This window comes from Gopherus flavomarginatus, chromosome 3, assembly GCF_025201925.1.
Source record: "Gopherus flavomarginatus isolate rGopFla2 chromosome 3, rGopFla2.mat.asm, whole genome shotgun sequence".
NCBI lineage: Eukaryota > Metazoa > Chordata > Testudines > Testudinidae > Gopherus > Gopherus flavomarginatus.
In genome coordinates this window covers 178,339,397-178,361,611 of record NC_066619.1, presented here as the reverse complement: position 1 = coordinate 178,361,611, position 22,215 = coordinate 178,339,397, and the positions used below count along the sequence as shown (strand labels likewise).

Below are 22,215 nucleotides of genomic sequence, written 5' to 3'. Positions count from 1 at the left end.
ATGCATCCTAGAATACTCAAGGAGTTAATAGAGGAGGTATCTGAGCCTCTAGCTATTATCTTTGGGAAATCATGGGAGACAGGGGAGATTCCAGAAGACTGGAAAAGGGCAAATATAGTGCCCATCTATAAAAAGGGAAATAAAAACAACCCAGGAAACTACAGACCAGTTAGTTTAACTTCTGTGCCAGGGAAGATAATGGAGCAGGTAATTAAAGAAATCATCTGCAAACACTTGGAAGGTGGTAAGGTGATAGGGAATAGCCAGCATGGATTTGTAAAGAACAAATCGTGTCAAACTAATCTGATAGCATTCTTTGATAGGATAACGAGCCTTGTGGATAAGGGAGAAGCGGTGAATGTGATATACCTAGACTTTAGTAAGGCATTTGATACGGTCTCGCATGATATTCGTATAGATAAACTAGGAAAGTACAATTTAGATGGGGCTACTATAAGGTAGGTGCATAACTGGCTGGATAACCATACTCAGAGAGTAGTCATTAATGGCTCCCAATCCTGCTGGAAAGGTATAACAAGTGGGGTTCCGCAGGGGTCTGTTTTGGGACCGGCTCTGTTCAATATCTTCATCAACGATTTAGATGTTGGCATAGAAAGTACGCTTATTAAGTTTGCGGACGATACCAAACTGGGAGGGATTGCAACTGCTTTGGAGGACAGGGTCAAAGTTCAAAATGATCTGGACAAATTGGAGAAATGGTCTGAGGTAAACAGGATGAAGTTCAATAAAGACCAATGCAAAGTGCTCCACTTAGGAAGGAACAATCAGTTTCACACATACAGAATGGGAGGAGACTGTCTAGGAAGGAGTATGGCAGAAAGAGATCTAGGTGTCATAGTGGACCACAAGCTTAATATGAGTCAACAGTGTGATACTGTTGCAAAAAAAGCAAACGTGATTCTGGGATGCATTAACAGGTATGTTGTAAACAAGACACGAGAAGTCAGTCTTCTGCTTTATTCTGCGCTGGTTAGGCCTCAACTGGAGTATTGTGTCCAGTTCTGGGCACCACATTTCAAGAAAGATGTGGAGAAATTGGAGAGGGTCCAGAGCAGAGCAACAAGAATGATTAAAGGTCTTGAGAACATGACCTATGAAGGAAGGCTAAAGGAATTGGGTTTGTTTAGTTTGGAAAAGAGAAGACTGAGAGGGGACATGATAGCAGTTTTCAGGTATCTAAAAGGGTGTCATCAGGAGGAGGGAGAAAACTTGTTCACCTTAGCCTCCAATTATAGAACAAGAAGCAATGGGCTTAAACTGCAGCAAGGGAGATTTAGGTTGGACATTAGGAAAAAGTTCCTAACTGTCAGGGTAGTTAAAGACTGGAATAGATTGCCTAGGGAAGTTGTGGAATCTCCATCTCTGGAGATATTTAAGAGTAGGTTAGATAAATGTCTATTAGGGATGGTCTAGACAGTATTTGATCCTGCCATGAGGTCAGGGGACTGGACTCGATGACCTCTCGAGGTCCCTTCCAGTCCTAGAGTCTATGAGTCTATGAGAGTTAGCTTGGTTCCTCCCACTTTTTTCAGAGCAGCTGGTGCAAAGTGGTTGTTAGGGAACTGTTTTGCAATTTCAACAACATTAGCCTTTATTTCTGGAACACTGAATTCGTTGGGTAGGAGGTGCATCAAATGAGCACTCCAACCATATGTTATTAGTTTGGGATTCTCTTCGCTCTCTTCTAAATAATTTCTTCTAATCTTGGATACTTTTGCAGAATTATCTGTGGCCAAGCTGCGTACTAGACATTAGCATTTTTTCCCACAGTTTTATACCTTTTCCTGCTACTTTTTTAAGTATTCTTGTGTGTGCATTTCCTGATGTATCAATTGTTTCTGTAATGAAGACATTTCCTTCTTCTGTTGTCACACAAGCACATACAACAGGATCATTTGGACATTGCTCCACCCATCAAGACTCAGGTTATCAATTTTACCCTCTAGACCTTTTGCACACTGCTCAATTTCATTTTCATACACTTTATCCAGCGATTTGCCTACGACATCTGCTCCGTTAGTTGGACTGTAGCCTGGTCTTAATGACTGAACCATGTTAATGAAGTGTGGGTTCTCAATCATACAGAAAGGAGAGTTTGTTGCATAAACAAACCGGACAATTTTTTCATCAATTACCTCTTTTTGTAATCTGCTGGTTCCTATCACAAATTTATCTATGGTTGTTTCTGGATGATGGAGATTTTTTTTTCTTTTTGCTACAGGTTATGTACTGTGGCTATGTGACATACATGATGTGACTGAAACGCTATCATTGGCAGCTAACTCTGAAACTGTAGAAAATGATGGTGATCGTGAAGGTGGATAGTCTTCAGAATCATGTATGTTGAGGATGAATTCTCCTAAACAAAATAAGTCAATGCAGTTACTTAATTATTATTACCATACTGCTCGTTTAGTATTACTCATTGCATTTGCTGACTCTCAGTACTACTTTAAAGATAAAATTGTAAAAGGAAGATCTGTCTATTTCAGCTATTTATTTATCACAACTGCATCTAAAATGATAGTACCATACAGTAACAACTATATTTTTTGCTCAAACATGAGAATTCAAGAATAGTCCAGAAGGAAGACAGGCAGTCCTTAAGAAGTATGAAAAAAGTTTACCAACCTGAAGATCCTTCATGTTCAGACATGTTCCTTTCATCATTTTCAGTGCAGCTTCCTCCTGAGAAGGAACACTTCTCACAATGTTGTTTCATTTGGGTAACCAAGCCTTGCCTTTCTTTGTTGCACTATTTGCATTTTGCATGCATGTCTGTCTTATCCACAGATAGAGGAACTTCATTAAATATTTCCAAACTGGATCTCTTTTATGGCCTGCTGCCTTTATAGGTTTTCCCTTCCAGTGAGAGAATGGTATGGTAGATTTCAAATCCATGAAGGCTTCATTCAGAAAGGCCTCGACTTCTAGAATATGCTGCTCAAACAATTTCACTTCTGTTTCTACTGCCTGCCCCTCCCTTCTCACATTTATCTCCAGACTTCTTCTCCTTGTCCAGATCTATTCCACCTCCAACAGTCTTCTATTCACTGAACGTTTTGAAACTTTGCACTTTTAGAAAGAGGTAAGAGATTGACTCTGTGTACATAAATTTGCAGAGGGACAGTAGGGTTGAGGGCTGTTATTTCTCACCTCTATATATTATTTATTTATTTATTTATTTTAAACATTTTTTCTGTTAACCGGCATGTTCTCTGGAGACACGAATCCACAGTTTAAGAACTGCAAAACTAAGCATCTCTGATAGTATCTTCTAGACGGGGGTCTCAAACTCAATTTATCCTAGGGCCAGTGCCAGTCCTCTAATCCTCCCAGCAGACCAATAATATCACTGAAGACGGTGTTTAGAAAAGAAAACGTTTATATTGTATTTTTTATTTTGAATTTCTTAGAAATAATAAAACTATCATACAACTTTATACAATTCTTTGCCTGCCAGAGAGTTTTTAGTGTTTGCCAGACAGCTGGCAACACTTCAGTTCAGTTCTCAGTTGTTGGTTTTTGGCCTCAAGGACTGAGCAGTTGAAACCTTCAGGATTGCAGCAAGGTGTACATCAGATAGTTGTATTCAGTGTTTTGACTTGTTTATATTCATTGTGGAAAAAAGTTTCTCACAAATGTAAGTACTGCCAAACAAGGACATGATTTTTCTGAAGGTATTGCAAAGATTTGGGAAAGATGATGGTAGCTGTCTGAAGAACTCTGTAACATCTTTGGTTTCTCTGAATTTAGTCTTTAAAAATGTGTGGCACAACATATCAATGAGTTCCATTTGTAAATCACATGTTGCTGTTTCCACATCAACAGAAAATGAATTAGCAAACATATCAAAGCTTTCTTTGTGCTTTCTGAAATCTGTAAACCGCTGATCAAATTCTTGCAAAAGCAGGTCAAGCTTAGTAGCGTATTCAGAACCACTGAACTGTATTTCAGAGCTGAGCTCTTCCACAAGTGACTTGCATTTAGTTGTGAATGCGTTCATATTATCATACTCTGCTGTCACTAGCTGGCCTTGACCTTGCAGCTTCAGGTTTAGGATATTCAGCTCTTGTGTTACGTCAACAAGGAAAGCAAGATCTGTCATTCATTTGTGATCTTCAAATTGTGGTATTTTAATTTCTTCCATGAATCTTTTCGCCTCTGTTTTCAATTCAAAGAATCTCTTTAAAGTAGAACCCCTGCTTAGCCAGCGTACCTCAGTGAAGTAGAGCAAGTTACCGTATTTAGAATTAGTTTCCTCCAAGAAAGCACAAAACTGTCTGTGCTGCAAGCCTCTTGAGCAAATAATTCACATATTTCACAACAATTGACGTGACATTGTCAGATTTCAAAGATTTACTGCACAGTGCTTGTTGGTGAATGATGCAGTGTAACGCTATTGGTTGCTCAGCATTTTGCTCGGCCATCTTTCTTTGTACTGGTGCTACCAATCCATTTTTTTTGACCATTGATTGCTGAGGCCCCCCGTCAGTGGTTAAGCCTGCTAACGAGCGCTATAGCAGACTGCATTGTTCCAGGGCTTCTGTGAGGCAGTGAAAAATTTCCCTGGCCATTGTTCTACCGCACATTGTTGACAAGCTGAGCAATTCTTCAGTTGCTGCAAAGTTTTCATCAACACCTCTCACAAATATGGCAAGCTGCGCACTGTCAGCCAAATCGGTACTCTTATCAATTGCAATTGAAAATATGTGGAAAGCTGTACTTTTCTCGATGAGCTGCCCATCAATATCTTTAGAGGGCTCAAGAATATGCTCTTGTCATAAACAGATAGTTAAGGGTTAATGTCTCTTTTACCTGTAAAGGGTTAACAAACAGTGAACCGGACACCTGACCAGAGGACCTATCAGGAAACAAGATACTTTCAAATGTCGGTGGAGGGAAGCCTTTGTTTGTGTTTTTTGGGTTTTGCTTTGTTCTCTCTGGGTGCTGGAAGGGACTAGACGTGCAACCAGGTTTCTTGCCAATCTCCCTGCTACAGTCTCTTATATATTCAGAATAGTGAGTATTTAGTAGAGAAGGCGGTTATAGTCTTTTGATTGTTTTCTGTATTTGCAAATGTGTAGTTTGCTGGAAGTATTTTAAATTGTATTTCTGTTGGAGGAGGCTTTTTCTCCAGTTTCTATAAGCTGACAGACCCTGTAACTTTTACCATCTAAATTACAGAGAACGTTTACCTTTTTCTTTCTTTTTTTATTAAAAGTTTTGTTTTTAAGACCTGTTTGATTTTTTCCCCTTGTTGAGGCTCAAGGTAATTGAGTCTGTACTTAACAGAGAAGGGGAAGGGAGGGGAGAAGGGGGAATCCCTTTGTTTTAGATTCATGGAGCTTGAATCTGTACTGCCTCTGGGTGAGGGAGAAAGGAGGGGGAGGGAAGGGACATTCCTCCCTGTTTTAAGATTCAAGGAGTTTGAATCACGGTAATCTTCCAGGGTAACCCAGGGAGGGGAAGTCTGGGAGAGGCAACGGTGAGGGAAGGGGTTTACTTTCCTTGTGTTAAGATCCAGGGGGTCTGGGTCTTGGGGGTCCCCAGGGAAGGTTTTGGGGGGACCAGAGTTTATCAGGCACTCCAAGTCCTGATTGGTGGCAGCTTATCAGATCTAAGCTGGTAATTAAGCTTAGAGGAATTCATGCTGGTACCCCAACTTTTGGACTCTAAGGTTCAGATTGGGGAAAGATACTATAACAGCTCTGCTACTGTATTTGGTGATAGGCTGATATTGCTGAAAACATTTCTCCTATCGGGACATACGATCTCACTCACAGGCGCCTACTTCCCCTCTGCCCGGTGGGTGCTTGACCCCTCCCCGCCATCAGTAAATGGCTTCCCACAGTTTGCAGTCATTTCACTCATGACATAATTTGCCGAAACTGCTGACTCTGACTCTTTTCTTGCTTTCTGAAAAAGCTGCTGCGGCTTCTCTAATCCTTTTTTCAGTTGTAAGACCATATCTCTCTTCTCTCTGATATTTATCACATTGCTGTGCATATTTTGTTGTGTAATGTCATTTGATATTGTAGTCTTCTAAAACAGCAACTTTGTCTTTGCAGATCAAACATGAGGCAGTCTGCTTGTACTCAGTGACAAAATAATCAACAGTCTACTTATCTTGGAATTGGCAGTGTTAGTTGTCAATTTTCCTTTTTTAGGTTGAGACATCTCTCTGTAAGGCTGTTTACAAGCAACCTGTGTGTGTGTGTGTGTGAGAGAGAGAGAGAGAGAGAGAGAGAGATGGGTTATTTTATCCCTGCATAATGGGTTATTATTATCCCTGTGTGACAGCTGGGGAACTGAGGCCTTGCCCAAGGTCACACAGGGCATCACTGGCGAAGGCAGCACCAAGAATAGAAATCTCATCTCTTAGGGACCACCAAGCACCTTCACCAAGACCATCCTCACCAAGACCATCCTACCATGAGGCAGTTCCTGCTCCACTTTCCCACACCCCATGTTCTGCTGACAGCATGACCTTGCTGGGCTGGGCCTCCTTGGGCACAAAAGTGGCAGAGGAGGAGGCACAGTCATGTCTGCCCACTGGTCAGATGCAGGGGGTGAGGCCCATGGTTACTGCTGGAGGGGGCTTGAGAGCCTGTCACAGCAGTACAGTGTAAATAGAGCCCAGGCTGGTGAGTTAGGTGGGCTCAGTGGTACCCCAGTTCCAAGTGGCACCCTGCAGAGAACCCCTCACAAGGTGTTCCAATTTTTTTCACCCCATTTGGATATGGTAAAAGTGTACAATGGGAGGAGAGAGAGCCTTATCTTCCCATTGCAGTAACTAATGGGTAGATTTGGTCGGTCTGAGTATCATATGCAGGGAAATTTGTCCATTGCAGTAGATTTCATCCAGTTTTTCATTCTGTCTTTTGCCCTCTTCTTCAGTGAACTTTACTTGTCAGTTCTGTACTCTTACTCTTCTTAATGGGTCTCTGCAGCTGATAAACCACAGACCATCATGATGATTCCATACTAACCAACCTGAAAAGCAAGGGTCATAAAGTTCCTTCCAAATCCATATTTCCTATACCATAGAAAGTAGAGCTATCCAGCAGGTCATCAAGACAGACAAAGCACTGCACCTTTAATTAGTGAAGGACATAAAGTCTGTCCTTGCATATGGATTTTTAGTTTCCACTATGGTGTGAGAAATCAGCGCTAGAAGATATTTGAACATTTTTGTCCAAATATAAAGGTCTCTTTCTGAGAAGGCACGAAAGGCGAGACCAGACATGTTGAATGGAGACAGGTAATGTGGTAGGAAGGGGTAATCTAAGCCGGTCTTACTCAAACTTGAAAGCTGAGCCCTTCCTTCAGTAAAGTGAAACAAATTGCATTCTCTTTTTTTAGTTTTTCTATGTGCTGTTCAAAATCTGTTAAACTTAATTTATACATTTTCCTTGTCCTGTACTTAGTCCTTCACTAGTTAACACTTCTGGAAATTCTTGTATAGACCATTATATTATTACACATCCTCTCTTTGCTTACATACTTTCATGAGCAATGAAATAGTTAAAAATGTTGATATTTAAAGCATCAGTGTTGGCATCTGAGTTAGCAGTTTACACCTCTCAAAGTTATTGTTTCAGGCTCTCTGCAATCTCAAGTAGACATCTTTGATTTCGTTACACTCTATTCAAATTCTGAAGGTTTTCATTGTAATTGTTGCAGCTAGAGACTTAGTTTTATTTTTATCTGAGAGCATCAATCTTGGAGAGCACTGGTCTAAGTAGTCTTCAAGATTCACACGAGGTAAAATCTGGACCCATTGAAGTCAGTTGCAAAGCTCTTGTAATCTTCAGCAAATTATCAGACCATATTAAAGCCTCAAATTGAGTATATTTTGGCTTTAATGTGAAAGGTGTACATATTTCTACTTACCATTTTGTCTAATCTTGATTAGAAAAGAGAAATAAATAAATGCAACAGTGAAGGAAGCGAAAAGGTAAGGCATACATAAACACATAGAGACTGATTTTATACATAAAAAAGACAAATTCTGCTTTATATACTCATGCAACTTTTGATTTCATTGGGGTTGCATGGATGTAATTAAGATCACTATGTGGCTCTCAACGTCTCGTTAATCATAGGGTAAAATTCTGCCCTCAGTTATACTTGTAAAAGTTCGCTGAAGTTGGTGGGTCCCATCGGAATAACGGAAAACAGAATTTGGCCCAATGTTTAGAAACCAATCAAAAATATAGTATATAAGTAATGATTCAAATACTTGCATAGTGTTCAAAAAGTAAAATGCTGCCCAAATATAATACTCCAACTTCCTTCTGCACATGCCTGTAAAAATACAGTTATTAAACACAATACGCCAAATTCTGATGTTCTTACACGGAGTAGTACCTTACTCTTTGAGTATTCACATTCAGAGTGGTTTCATTTAAAACAGAAAGTAGGAAATCTTGTTTTAAATAATCAATTTTAATCTTCTTTTGCATTTGTAACTCTTAGTTTTCCTAAAGAAAGGCTGATTGTCATTGATTGGTAACCATTAAAATATGTTGATTTGCAACTAAATATAGTAAATTTTATGCTTTTTGCTAATCAGAATACACTGTATTTATACATATTTATTTAAGCAATTATATAACATATTTATTCAGATCTTAATTTTTACATTTTTATGTTAGAAGATGGTAAATGATACATTTCATTTTTATTAAATAATTGTTTTTTTTACTTGTGCTTTGTGTAAATCTCTGTTTGGACTGAAAATGAAATTCAATTAAAAATACACTAAACCAGCATTTTCAAATTCTTTATTTGTAAAATAAAACTACCTTAAATGTGCTGGATGCATAAGAACAATAGCTTATCAAAAAGTCTGTAAGAACATGTTTTGCTTTTAAAACTAACTGATTTATTAAACAGAGTATCTAGTTTATGACTTGAGCTTATTGTTTCTGGTCACCAGGTCCTTCAAGATATTAGAACTAGTAGAGCTCAGCTCTCACACCTAATTATTATACATAGATTGGAAGAAGACAACAAACTTTTCTACTTTTTTTAACTCCCATTGGTTTTTTAACGTTGGCTGAACTAGACATTGAGCTAAACTAGTTGAATAAACTTAAGTGAAGAAAATATTCTCTCCATATCTGTATACAAGGCTGCTGTTGTTAAAAGCTGGTTTAGCACTTCAACAAACTCAGGTGCTTAGCCAATGACTTCCGTCAATTCAGTGGTTTGACTTTCTTTTAAATAATAGCAACCAGCATATACTGCTTAATTTTTTAAAATGCATTTACTTTTAAAAGATTTGAATAGATTGTAGCAAATTTAGGCCTCAACTCAAGTTATTATAATTTCAAATTTAATTTTAAATAGTTTTATTTTTAAAAAATTTGTATTTAATTTAAATTAAAATCTGATTTATATTTTAAAAATTGTATTGTTTTTAAACAATTGATTTTATGCCCCGTTTCCACTGACTTCAGTGGGATTTCCAATTAAATAAGGTACTACTAAACATGAGTAAGCGTTTAAGAATGCAGTTCTTTCAGAAGCTGTGTGAGTATGTGTATGATGTAGACTGAAAGTACTGTACAAAATGAAGAAAAAATGCATCCGGGTAGTCTCAGCTATTCTCCCTGAAAACTTCTTACATACAATAAGACCTCACACAATGTCTGTCTGTATTTCATAATTTATTTATGTCTTCCCAAATCAAATTAAATTCTAGCAAATCGTTTTGCAACTTGTGGATCAGGTCAGGTGAGGTCCTATGGCCAAGCTCCACTGAGTGCAGACAAGAGTGCCAGGGAGCTGGTCATTGGCACTCTGATCTTAAGAAGAGTTGAGGTGTGGCGCTGCTTAAACTTGTACCATTAATGTAGCATCTCAGAGGGTTCCTGGCCACACAACCTACTTGCTCCTTCCCAAACCCGTTTTTCTCGGATATGCACCCTACATTTCAGAAGTGGTCTCATTGCAGGCTTTCCATTTGCCAGCTTTATGGCAGCAGAGACTTCTCATGCACTGGGGAAATTCCTGACTGGTCATTTGTGACCAGAATTACATGCCTTTGTGTGACTCTCAATTGAGTATCTGGCCCAACATTTTTTTCATATGAGTTCAGTTCCACTAATTCTGTGAGCCAGTCTTGGGATAATTTTGTATTTCTGTCTGCATCGCAGGAGTCTTTTGCCCAAGTTAATGTAGTGAAAAACTATTTTTTTTAAAAAGTGGTATAATTATATTATTGTTGAGTAACAGTGTAAAATTTAAGTGCAGAATTTGTTGGAGGCTCGAAGTAGAAAAATTTCCGTCATTTACTCAGGATACAAAAATTTAGCCCTCTGTCCCCCCAACACTTGGCTGTTAGGCACAGTTGAGTATTTTTAGAATAGGTGGAATTTTGTTCATACAAGTTAACATTTAATGATACAGTGCCTCTGGGACAAATGCATTCTGTCCAATTATTAAAATGCCTAATCATATTTTGCTGCCTCTTCCCTTTATGCTAGTCAATATGCATCTTAAGAGGATTGTTATCCAATTGTGACCACAAACGACTGTGTACTAGTGCTGTAATAAAAAGTTGTTTATCTTTTGAATGAATTTGAATGCTGTACAATTCTCATACATCAGTGCTGAAGATAGGTTCATTCGCAGCACTGCAGAATAAATGGCTTTTGCAAACCATAGTAAATATTTTAATATACAATATGTGTACTCTGTCAGCATGGCAGAAGAATATTATTTTAGATACACAAAATATCACATTATAATCACAGTGTAAATATCTTCCAAAAATCAGTTGCTCCTGAGCATTTGTACCATAGCTAATCTCACCAGATTAGCCTCTAAATATCTCAAATCCCTTAGACAAGAGCCCTCATTAACTAATGCTTGTAAAGCACTATGTACTGTAAATGCTAAGTATTATTATTAGAGAGCAGCAAACCTCAGTGGACTCGCATGAGTGGAATTACAGGATGAGCCAGTAAAAAAGACATTGTGAAGGGCAAATCCCTATTTTAACAACATTGGCAAGTATCTCAGCTGTACTCACTGGGTTTCAGAGGTTTGAGCTGAGGAAGGAATCCTCCCCTACACACAGTGGAGTAGTGCCAGTCAGTGGTGCTGGAACAATGTTTATAGTGGGGTTGCTGAGATCCATTGAACCCAACTCTAAACCCTGTATGTGATGGAAACCACTTCAAGCAAGGGGGTGTGGCAGCACCCCTGGTGCCAGTTACCAATGAAACACAGAGGGTGTTGATCTGTGATTAATGCACTTACCTTCCCCTTCCCCCGGTTTTGTGGTGTAGGGAAGTTGCCAGATATCTTACTTCATCTATACAACAGTAACCTGGAGAGCTGCCACCTCTATTTCACAGCACACATGCTGCTGCTACGTGTTTGTATCATGGCTGTGTCTGGGTCCCAACCAGAATTGACATACAGTTGTGTTAGGAGGCTTTAGCTGAGCTGAAAGACAAAGAAAGGAAGAGGTGATATTGAAGGAAAAAGTAGAGCACATAGGGCAGGAGTGAGGCTGAAGTGAAGTGACTGTGTCAAAGGGGAGGCGGGGGCATCAAGTGGCTGGGTAGAGCAAACAGTCAATCAGCACAGGAGCAAGAACTCTAGAGTGAAAACTGTCTAAAGGAGTCTGATGTCATCATCTGTTTCAGAGGGCTTGTCTACACTGCCAAGTTGTTGACAAAACTTTTGTCTTCCATGGGTACTTAAAAAAGCCGCCTGCCCTCATCCCCCCATAAAACAGATAAAAGTTTTGCCATGGCAAGTGGCAGCATGAATGTGGCTTTGTCGGCAGCAGTGCTCTCCTACCGACAAAGCGAACTCCGCTCACGGGGCTGGAAGTATTTTGCTGACAAAGAGCGTTTACACATGCCGACATTTAGCGACAAGGCTGTGTCATTGTTTGCCTTCTTGGTCTTTTACAGCTCCATGTACATTACTGATGAATGTGCGTGTGCCTTTCTAGTAATACACTAATTCAAGTTAGAGTTTTAATTTGACTGATCTGCAGTGATGGCTGGTAAGCGACATACTCTAGGGTGGGCAAGAGAGGGGACTCAAAGAATCCTGTTTATTTTTCATCTCAATATGTAAAATAAGGCTGGAAGTATTGCAATGTAATTCCCTTCCATGCTGTATTAATAAACAGGGTGACTGGAGAAGTTTTAGAGCATCTTCTTTAGTAGGAGGGACCTCTGCAGTTTAACTCACACACTTTCATTGTCTATGGCACATGGTTTATATTTCATTCAGTCTTAACAAGTGCTGCTTCTCTCTGTGATGTGTGTGACAGACTGACAATATCCTGAATGAACTCTATTGAATTAAATTCAATCTTACTGAATTAGGGTCAGTACCTTTGGGGTACAGTGAATTAGAAATGCAAATGTTTATGTACTGTTGTGAGAGTGTATGGAACTTCTTTAGCAGGAAGACAAGATAAATGCAGTCTTTGAAAGGTATTGAGACCTTCAAAGGTCTTTTTGGAACAAATATATGTCTGATCTTGGGTTAAGGGGAATGGAAATTCTCTCCTCCAAAGCAAACCTTTTGAAGATAAGTGCAGGAGAGGAGAGACCCATTGTGTACTAATTACCTGCTTCTGGAAACTCCAGATCAAAGACCCCTGATCTGTATAAAAGGATCATCTAAACATGTTCTGAGTGTGCTTGTTCTGAGCTGAAGTTGTGATGAACTGGAAATCACAAATACTCCACCAGGTTGAAGTGTGGAATGACTTGTCCTGCCAGAAACCACGTTAGGGTTAGTGTTATTCTTGTAAGCTGATGTAGGACGTGTGTGTAGGATACTTGTGTAGGATATTTAATATTTTTACTGTTTTTTCTCTGTAATTAATGAAGAAACTAGGCATGTATCATTGAGAAACCTGCCTGTGCTGGGAAGTACAGAGTGAAGGCAAGGCAGGGAACTGTGCAGCTCAGAAATACCCCAGTTGGAAGCCAGAGGGACACGAGTCTCCACTCAAGAGAAGCAACAGCTGAGGAATGTAGTGGGTGCCCTTGCTGGGCCACTGATAGGGAATACAGACACAATTGCCCTGAACTGTGACGATATGCATGCATTTTAGTGTTCTGGATGTCTGAAGTCTGTTACACTAACTGTAGTACATACTAGGTTTAAAATAAAGTTGTTCATGTGAAGGTAGAGTTCAAATTTCTTTTACGTGGGGTACTGTTTCCTAATCCTAGTGATATTTGGCTAACAAGAATGGATTGTTATTAACAGTTATCGGAAGAGAGGTCTGGCTTGGATATAGGAGACTGGTATATAGGAGATAATTAGCTACCAATATAAAATACAAGAAGAATGTGAATCACAAAGCACCTTTTTAGTCTCACAATTTGTGAGGCAAATCAAAGTATTTCTTTAATTGTTCTTGGTATAACTAGAAGCTAAAATAAATGGATTTTTTTTTCAAAGCGATTCTTTCAGATATGCACTTTATCATTGTTCTCTTCAACATACTGTGATCATTTTGTTTAACAGTATGACAAAAAGAAATCTAGGCACCACTTTTTAGATGTGATTATTTTTCTTTATACAAGGGAACTTTTAGGTGAACTAATCTACTGTCTCACTTCATTATTCCTATCAAATTCTGGGTTCTTGGGGAATGTGATTGTCCATTGAAAGAATAAACGCCTCATTTCAGTGACACATTTGTTTGGGGATAATTTATTAAGAAAAATATATGCCTGTGAGGTTCAAAAATAAAGACTCCAAATCTGACAGTATCCAATAGATAAGAAATCAGACACAAAGGATCATTTCCCCCTCTAATGTCTCCTTTTCTGTTCTGATCTTCAACCGTGGTCATACCGTGTCCTAACCAAATATATGAAACCATAACTTCAGCCCCTCTTGGCACATTCTTTGCCCCTTTTCCTGCTCTGTGGAATACTTTTCTGTGTGCTCCTGGGAAGCCCCTTTTTTTGCAGCAGATTTCCACCACCTCTCCTTCCAGGGCACTCTGGAAATCTCTTCGAGGGAACCTCCTACTGCTTCTGCTTTCTACTTTCTTACTGACAGCCCAGTTCTTTAGAGGGAACACCTGTCTCCTCCGGAGTTGCTTCAGATAAACAAACAGAGCTGGCTGGCCCCAAGTCCCTGGCTCTTAAAATGGCAGAATATTGGGTTGCAGAAAATAACAAACAGAAATAACTATAGGCCATAAAGGTACTTTGAAAAAATCAAGCCAATGTGAGGAGCTGAAAGATTCAAAATAAGCTGTCTTTAATATCCAAACTATTTCCTCCTGTTTCTGTACTGTTGGTGTTTAAGTATTTTTAATATCCATTATGTTTTACAATTTACATTATTTTCGTGACTTTGATATTTTAGTTCTTATGTTCCTACATTGGCTATGAATGAATAGATGTGTGTTACTGGAGCATCTTCTTTGTATACTCCGTTCATGGCAAACAATGCATCTGAAGCAGGAAACACTTAGTTTGCAGAACCAGCCAAACTATCCCTTCATTCTGATTTGGACCTACAGACTTGGCTTTTCTGATTCAGCAGAAGTTCTGGGCAGAGAGTCAACCAAGAACTGTTTTTCTCTTCAGTATTGTATAAACACAAGATGTTTTCTAAAGCAAAATGTTATTAAGGAAAAAGTTAAGTTTATTTGATTTCCCTATTTAAAAATTTCATATATGCATGGAAATATTATTTAATATATTAAGATATCATCTGGGGAAATCTGAAAATCCTCCTCCTCATGCTTGCTTCATAAGCTTAGTTTCTGAATACAAACTGGTTTTGGAGTAGCTTGAGTCTGTATTTGTTTCTATGAACAATGTTGTCGTTCATTGAACCATTGATGCCAATACAGTTTATTGTAGTGAAAACACGTAAGAATTGTTTCTTAGTTCTTCTGCAGTGTGATTTAAATGGCTAACACAATTTAAAAGATTCTGCAGTTGACTAGCTGTGACATTACCCAGGGTACGATTTGGACTGTTGAACAGTTACTTGTGTCCCCTCAATTCTCCAACATGGGGTGCCTTTTACACTGCTTCACTGGCTTGCTCTCATACAGCTTCCAGCATGTAAGTTATTCCCATCTATACTTCAAGAGTATAGCCACCCTGAATTACATTATAGAGTGACACCAGAAAATTCCCAGTCCCAGATTTCCCCCCAGAAATGTGCATCTTGTACTGCCTACCACCTTCCTAGACAACACAAGCTCATATAAAGTCTGTAACTTCATTAATAACAAGGCTTGTGCATATCATTTTCTATCTCAAATAGAGTTTCCCAGACACACACTGATTTAGATAAACTTTACATACAATGCAAAGAGTCCTGTGGCATCTTATAGACTAACAGACGTTTTGGAGCATGATCTTTTGTGGGTGAATACCCACTTCGTCGGATGCAGGATATATTCACCCACGAAAGCTCATGCTCCAAAACGTCTGTTAGTCTGTAAGGTACCACAGGACTCTTTGCTGCTTTTACAGATCCAGACTAACACGGCTACCGCTCTGATATTTTACATACAATGTTGCCCCACATATTTTACCAGGACAGTAATGTTCAGCAGATTACGAGTTTTAAAATGATACCTCACAAGGCATACTTTGTACAAAATTTATCATAGTCTTGTAAAAATGGTGAATGTAAGGGTACAGACTGTCACAGTAGTTCATTCTTGTAGAAATCCTCTCTAAGGTATTTTGGCAGAAATGAATGAAAAATAGTATTTGGTGGTCCCATGTGTATGTCTTCAGATTAATTTGAAGGAAGATAAATGGTGTTGAAAGGGTTCCTGAACAGAAAAATAATATAAAATGTTACATGCACCTCTTAACCAGTAGAGTACTGTGGATTAGTAAATAGTGACTAAGCACGAAGGACTAGCACGAAGGAAATTAGAAGTATACTCTCATTCCCAGGCTCCTCATCCCTCCACTGTCCTCTGGTCCTAACTAACCCTCTCAAGCCTCTCACATTTTTCAAGATTTTACTCCTCAAGGTGATTTTATGGGAGGGTTGTCCTGCTGACCCACCATTTCTCCAGACATTCCTGAAACTAATCCTCTTGGTTGTCCTGGCTGTCTGATTCATAGATGCCTGTAAATCTGGCTGAGCTCTGGTGGGTATAGTTGGTGTGCACTTCCTTCCCTTCTGCTCCCTCTACTGCTATATTCCTCCACTGCTACTATGGAACCCTGGAATAGATTTGAAGTCCATGATCTGCCAGTACTGTGCCTACTCACTCGTGTCTGAGGCAGAAAACAGGTAAGAGGAATAGACAATATAGGCAAGTCTCATCTTACGCGAGGGTTCCGTTCTGCGGTTAGCATGTAAAGCAAAAACTGCATATAGTCAAAATTACATTGAGTTGAATGGTGGGGGGAATCGCCCACACTAAAGGTAAAGTATTAAAATTGTTTTTTGTTGTTGTTGTTTGTTTTTGCCCACCGCATAAAGCTGAAAGATGCGACAGACTTGTATGAGAAAGACAGACTGAGAAGTCTAAGTGGGGATATTGGGAGCCAGTGGAGGGATACAGGGTTGGTTTTTTTAGGGGAAGCGGAAGATTGTCCTACATTATATTCCTCATTTTACAGATTTAATGCCCCTCATTGTCCTTCATTCTAGGCACTTCTCAAAAGGTATGCTCCCAGTTACCTGTGTGCTAATTAAGTCCTTTCCCCTGCTTCTCCCTCCCCTGTACAAGAGACCCAATCCATTCTATTTTTGTTTTCTTCTCTATTTCCTCCCCCCTACCAAAATCCAATCAGAACTCCAAAGTGCCTCTAAATCCTTTTGCTAGTTCCCTCAGTCTGTTTACTAGCTCCCTCCTGACCCCTAACAGATGAGCATTCCTAGGTACTATTAATTCTGTGATTGATAGTATCCCAGTTTAATGGTGAGCCAACGGGTGGAGGCTGAGTGTGAAGGGTACATGCAGGAAATAAGGGAATTTTCTTTCAGTAGCGAGGCAAGGCAGGGCAGGTGGGACTCCAGGTAAGAGTCCTAACTTGTTGTGGTTCTCCACTGGTAGAAGCCATATCTAATCTTCATACTGCTGTTCCCACCTGGAAACCATGAGAACAAACAGTTTTGAGGGGAGTGGTGGGCATTTTTGTAAGGGTTAATAGGTCACCTGTTTAGAATGAAAGGATCCAGTATGCTGAATGCTGTAATGCAATTGGATTATTTCATATTGAAAAGGTATGACACTTTTCGTAAGCCTACAGGCCTGCACTATTTTAGTTTGTAAAAAGGATTATATGTGACTTCAAAAGTGCATTGAACTTGTTGGAGATTTCTTAGGTTGTCTGTTGAGGTGAGTGTTTGACACTTAATGAAACAGAAAGAGAAGTAACCTGTGCAAATGTACAAGCAGTGATTGCTCTACTGCTCTCACTATCAGAGCTGGGTGAAATATGTCAGTTCCCGTACACACAAGTTGCAGCACTCTTTTTTGTCTGGCTCTACGCGTAGTTTCACATCTCTTAAAGCTCCCTTTGAACAGTCCAGTTTGTAAAACATCCTTTCAAGGAAAATGAAGCAAATAAAAGATGCTTGGAGTTTGGGATGACTCTGATTTACACATAAATATAACTGGTTTATGTTTAATTAGAAATTTGCAGAGGAAAAATTATCAAAATGCATAGTCGTAAAATTCTTTTAAAAAGCCTATAAAATATTGCTTTGCAATCGTAACAGACTAGAACAGTCATGATGTCCATAAGGCTTCACTGCAACTGCATGACTACATATCTGTGACCTTTATGCATCTGCACCCCATCTACTGCCTACTCGTCACCCTTGCTAGTCACAGCTAAAAATCTGCAAGTACTTTTACAGATAAATAACTTTACTTGTGTGAAGGGTTCCAGTAAATTCAGTGGGATTCTTCGTGTGTGTGTAAAGTTGTTAATCTGTATAGTTGTTTGCAGAATCCTTAGAATGTAAACACTTTTCTGGCACAGATCACATCTCTTCTTGTCTTCTGTAAAGCACCTAGCACAATTTTGGGTGCAGTAAAATAAACAAACAATAGTAGAATAGAGAAAACATGACAGAATAGGGTAAATATAGTATATATTGAAGGATGCTCCATCTCCAAAATCCTTCCTCTTACTGTAACAACCTTTCCTCATCCCCTAGTCCCCTCCACACACAAAAGGATAGCCTGTCAGCAAAATGTAATATTGCTTTCTATAAAAACGGAGAGAGCACATTATACTTTTACTCTATAATTATTGGGAAGGATAACATTATAATCAGATCATATTATAATTCTACCATTTATCTTTCTTTCTTTTTTGTATGCTTGTGTTAGGGCTTGGCTACACTGGAGAGTTGCAGCGCTGGTGAGGGGGTTACAGCACTGCAACTCAGGATGTGGCCACACTTGCAAAGCACAGCCAGCGTTGCAACTCCCTGGTTGCAGCGCTGGCTGTACACATGGTCTGCCTCGGGTGTAGCGATTCCAGCGCTGGTCAGCAAGTGTGGACACCACCAGCGCTTTTATTGGCCTCCGGGGTATAAGGAGGTATCCCAGAATTCCTGTCCACAACAAACCAGAAGAATGGCTGAACTCCGATCTCCCCGTAGCTACTTGTTAAAAAACAAACACAGCTGCTCTGTGCTCCAGCAAGCGAGCCAGCGAAGGCAGGAGAATTGCTTTGGAATGTTCAAAGCTGTTTGCTTGAGGAGAGAGGGGGGAGGGGTAATGTTGAGCAACTGTTTATGTGGTCTGACGGCTATTTAGGAGTGCATAATTAGCATTTAGTCAATAAGAGACAGGTGGGGGAAAGGTCAAAACTTTTAAAATGATTGAAGGTAGGCACTGTGTATCTTCCAGTCCTTACAACTTGCAAGGCAGGGAGCTGAGAACAGTGTCAGCTCCAAAAATCTACTCTCTGTCTCCCCTACGCTCCCTGTCACATTCCACCCCACCCCCCTCTTTTGAAAAGCACGTTGCAGCCACTTGAATGCTGGGATAGCTGCCCACAATGCGCCACTCCCAACAGCGCTGCAAATGCTGCAAATGTGGCCACACTGCAGCGCTGGTAGCTGTCAGTGTGGCCACACTGCAGCGCTGGCCCTACACAGCTGTACGAACACAGCTGTAACTACCAGCGCTGCAGAACTGTAAGTGTAGCCATGGCCTTAGTATTATGGCTAGAGTCTTTGTAGGCCGTGTGAACTTAGCTTTGAACCATGATGTATTTCTGAAGAACTACAGCATTATCCACAGCTACTTGGTTAGTTGTCACAAGTTTGTTTTTGTTTCCTGTTGACTTACAGGAGGAGAATGCACACACACAATTATAACTTAAGGGGATATCTGCCTTTTTGCAGGGTAGTTCTCCAAATATAATTTTTCACCTACTTTACCTAGTAATCACTACTTTATTAAAAAAATCATTTGAACCCAACATAACCTAATAGTGAGTTCCATTAAACTCCTTATAGTCTATAAGATTTCACAAGAGTCCACAACAGTTCATTTCACCCCAAACAGAGACCAATTTCACAAGTTTCATTATGAAATCATAGCAAAATTATGAAACTTGGAAACCTGTTAATTTTGCTGTGAGTTTCAGAGAAATATTCGCAGTCTCAAAAGTCTACTAATGTAATTTTGTATCTAATATTGGCAGTTTTCCTATTATTTAGGTTGCAGTGTGAAAAGTTCATACAGCTCTGGGAATATAAGAAAACAGGAATTACCATACTGGATCAGATCAATGGTCCATCTAGTCCAGTGTTCTATATCTAATAATGGCTCATACCAGCTGCTTCAGAGGAAGGTTCAAGAAATCTTGCACCAGATAATTGTGGAATGACATCCACAAAGTGAAAAATTATTCATAAACCTCATTAGTTAGAATTTGGCTTATACTCTGAGGCATCTGTACCTTCCAAAATTTTATGTTTGTTTGTTAATCTTTACCAGTAACACTTTTGGGTGTTCTGGTATCCATAGGGAGAGAGAGAATCCTTTTTTGAATGCAACAGAGCACTTGTTCTGGTGGCAATGAGTTCTGAAGATCAACTGTGCTACTCTGTATTCAAACATCATTTGGGATACTTCAGGTTCAGTGTCTTTTCGGTGTCAGTGCTCAGCCTGTGAAAAGCTGCTGTATGTATCACATGCTACGTCTGCACTGCAATAAAAAAAAACATGGCACCAAGTCTTTAAGCCCAGGTCAGCTGAAACCCAATCCCCTTGTGGGGTCTCAAAGCCCGGGCTTCATCCCAAGTTCAAAGGTTTTACACTGCAATTTTATAGCCTCTCAGCCCAAGCCTCATGAGCCGAAGTCAGCTAACCTGGGCCAGCTGTGGCCATGCCACAAGTCTTATTGCAGCGAGATGTACCCACCAATTTTGCAGAGTCTTCAGTGGTGGTGGTGATCTCTATAGTCTCTTCACTTTTCTGTTTAGAAAAGCTGAGAGAAAATGAGTTCACACCAAGCCATACCCTTTTCATTCAGAAGACTGCTCCATTAGTACCTCAAGAGCAAAAACATATATACTAAACAAAAGAGCGGATTTGGAAAGGAAAATATGTTGTATTTCTATCTGGTAGGACTTGACTCAGTGTGTTGTAGAGTGCAATTACTTATTTCTTAGATCATTTGTTTAGACATTTTAAATGAGGGCTGGACTGAAACTGCTGGCAGTTAATTTAGCTAGACTTTGAGAAACTGACAAGAACAACACAATTAATTATCTGCATAAGCTACAATTTTTTTTTAACATTGGCTACTTTCTACTTACATAAAGCCAGTGTCTCATAATATTAACTGAAGTGTGTAGGTTTGAGATTTGTTTTTTTTTCATCTCTCTTTTGTATAGTCCAAAGCTTTCTTGTTTCTCTGCCGGTTATAATCCCCTGGCATCAGTGATAAAATATTAGCAACAGGTTCCCTCCTCCTCACTTTACTAGGGGGTCGTGCCCCATCCAACCCCCCATGTTCCTTGACACCCCCTTGGGGACCCCTGACCCATTTCCCCTCCCTTCCCTGTCCCCTGACTGCCCCCTACTTCCCCATCCAACTCCTCCTCTCTTTCTTGATGGCCCCCTGGGACCCCTGCCCCATCAAACCACCCCTTCTCTCTGTCCTTGACTGCCCCCTACCACCTCATCCAACCACTGCTCCTTCTTGACAGCCCCCTGGGACCCTTGCCTCCCATTCAATCCCCCTGTTCCCTGCCCTCTGACCGCCCTGACCCCTATCCACCCCCCCACAACCCACCGAACACCCCCTTCCTGCCTCCTTACCACACTGCCTGGGGCCCAGACCGGGTCCGCTCCGCTGGGACCGAGACTGGCGCCCCGGGGCCCAACTCCCCGGGCCGGGCCGGAGCCGCTCGGCCGGCGCTGTGGGGCCAAGACCAGCCCAAGCCGGGGGCCCTCAGCCGGGGCCAGGGGGAGCCAGACTGGGCCGCGTGCACCATGCCTCCCTGGAGCCCCGCACGGCTTACCTGCCTGCTCCTTGTTTCAGGCTTCCTGCGAACATTTTGATTCGTGGGAAGCAAGGGAGGGGGAGGAGAAGGAGGGCGGAGCATTCAGGGGAGAGTGGGAGGTGAGCTGGGGCCGGGTGGACAGCTGCCAGAGCCTTTGTTAAATTTTAAAACGTCTTTAGAACTGGTTGTCCTGGAACACTGGTTGGTTGGCGTTAATATTAATGTAATATATTTTCAGATGGTGTTTGCAGAAATTCTATCACACACTAAGGGCAGAGGCAAAGTGCTGCTCATGCCTGTTGCTGTATGTGTATTGTGGGGAGGGAGTATAGGAAGTGATCACAGAGTGCTTCTCTGGCATAACACGGCACCCCTAAAAATAAGTACATAGTGAATCATATGAACAGTTTTGTTCCATATCTCATCAAGAAGAAAAGCCCTAAGCAAAAAAGAACAACTTGAGAAAGGGTTGGGGAGAACAACACAACACCAACCAACCAAAAAACCTAAGGTAGAGTGAAAAAAACAGAGTCATGAGAGATAAATCTGTTTCTCTTTTTTCTTCTTCTTTTAATAGTGCGGCTTCATGACAGCATATCAGAAGAAGGATTCCATTACTTAGTTTTTGATTTGTAAGTATATGCCTTGTATATGCTTGTATAACATAACACCGGGGACATGATGTTCAAAATTTTTAGGAGCAAAAATAAGCTCAAA

At 40.3% G+C, this 22,215-nt stretch overlaps 1 protein-coding gene across 18 annotated transcripts in view; it reads left to right on the top strand.

The window, feature by feature from the left end:
* CAMK2D (calcium/calmodulin dependent protein kinase II delta) overlaps positions 1-22,215 on the top strand; it is a 292,308-nt gene that overhangs the window by 147,374 nt on the left and 122,719 nt on the right. For all 18 annotated transcript variants that reach the window (XM_050944443.1, XM_050944435.1, XM_050944448.1 and 15 more), the window contains exon 4: positions 22,076-22,130. In XM_050944443.1, coding sequence (XP_050800400.1) covers positions 22,076-22,130 — 55 coding nt within the window. The remainder of the gene's footprint in view (positions 1-22,075; positions 22,131-22,215) is intronic.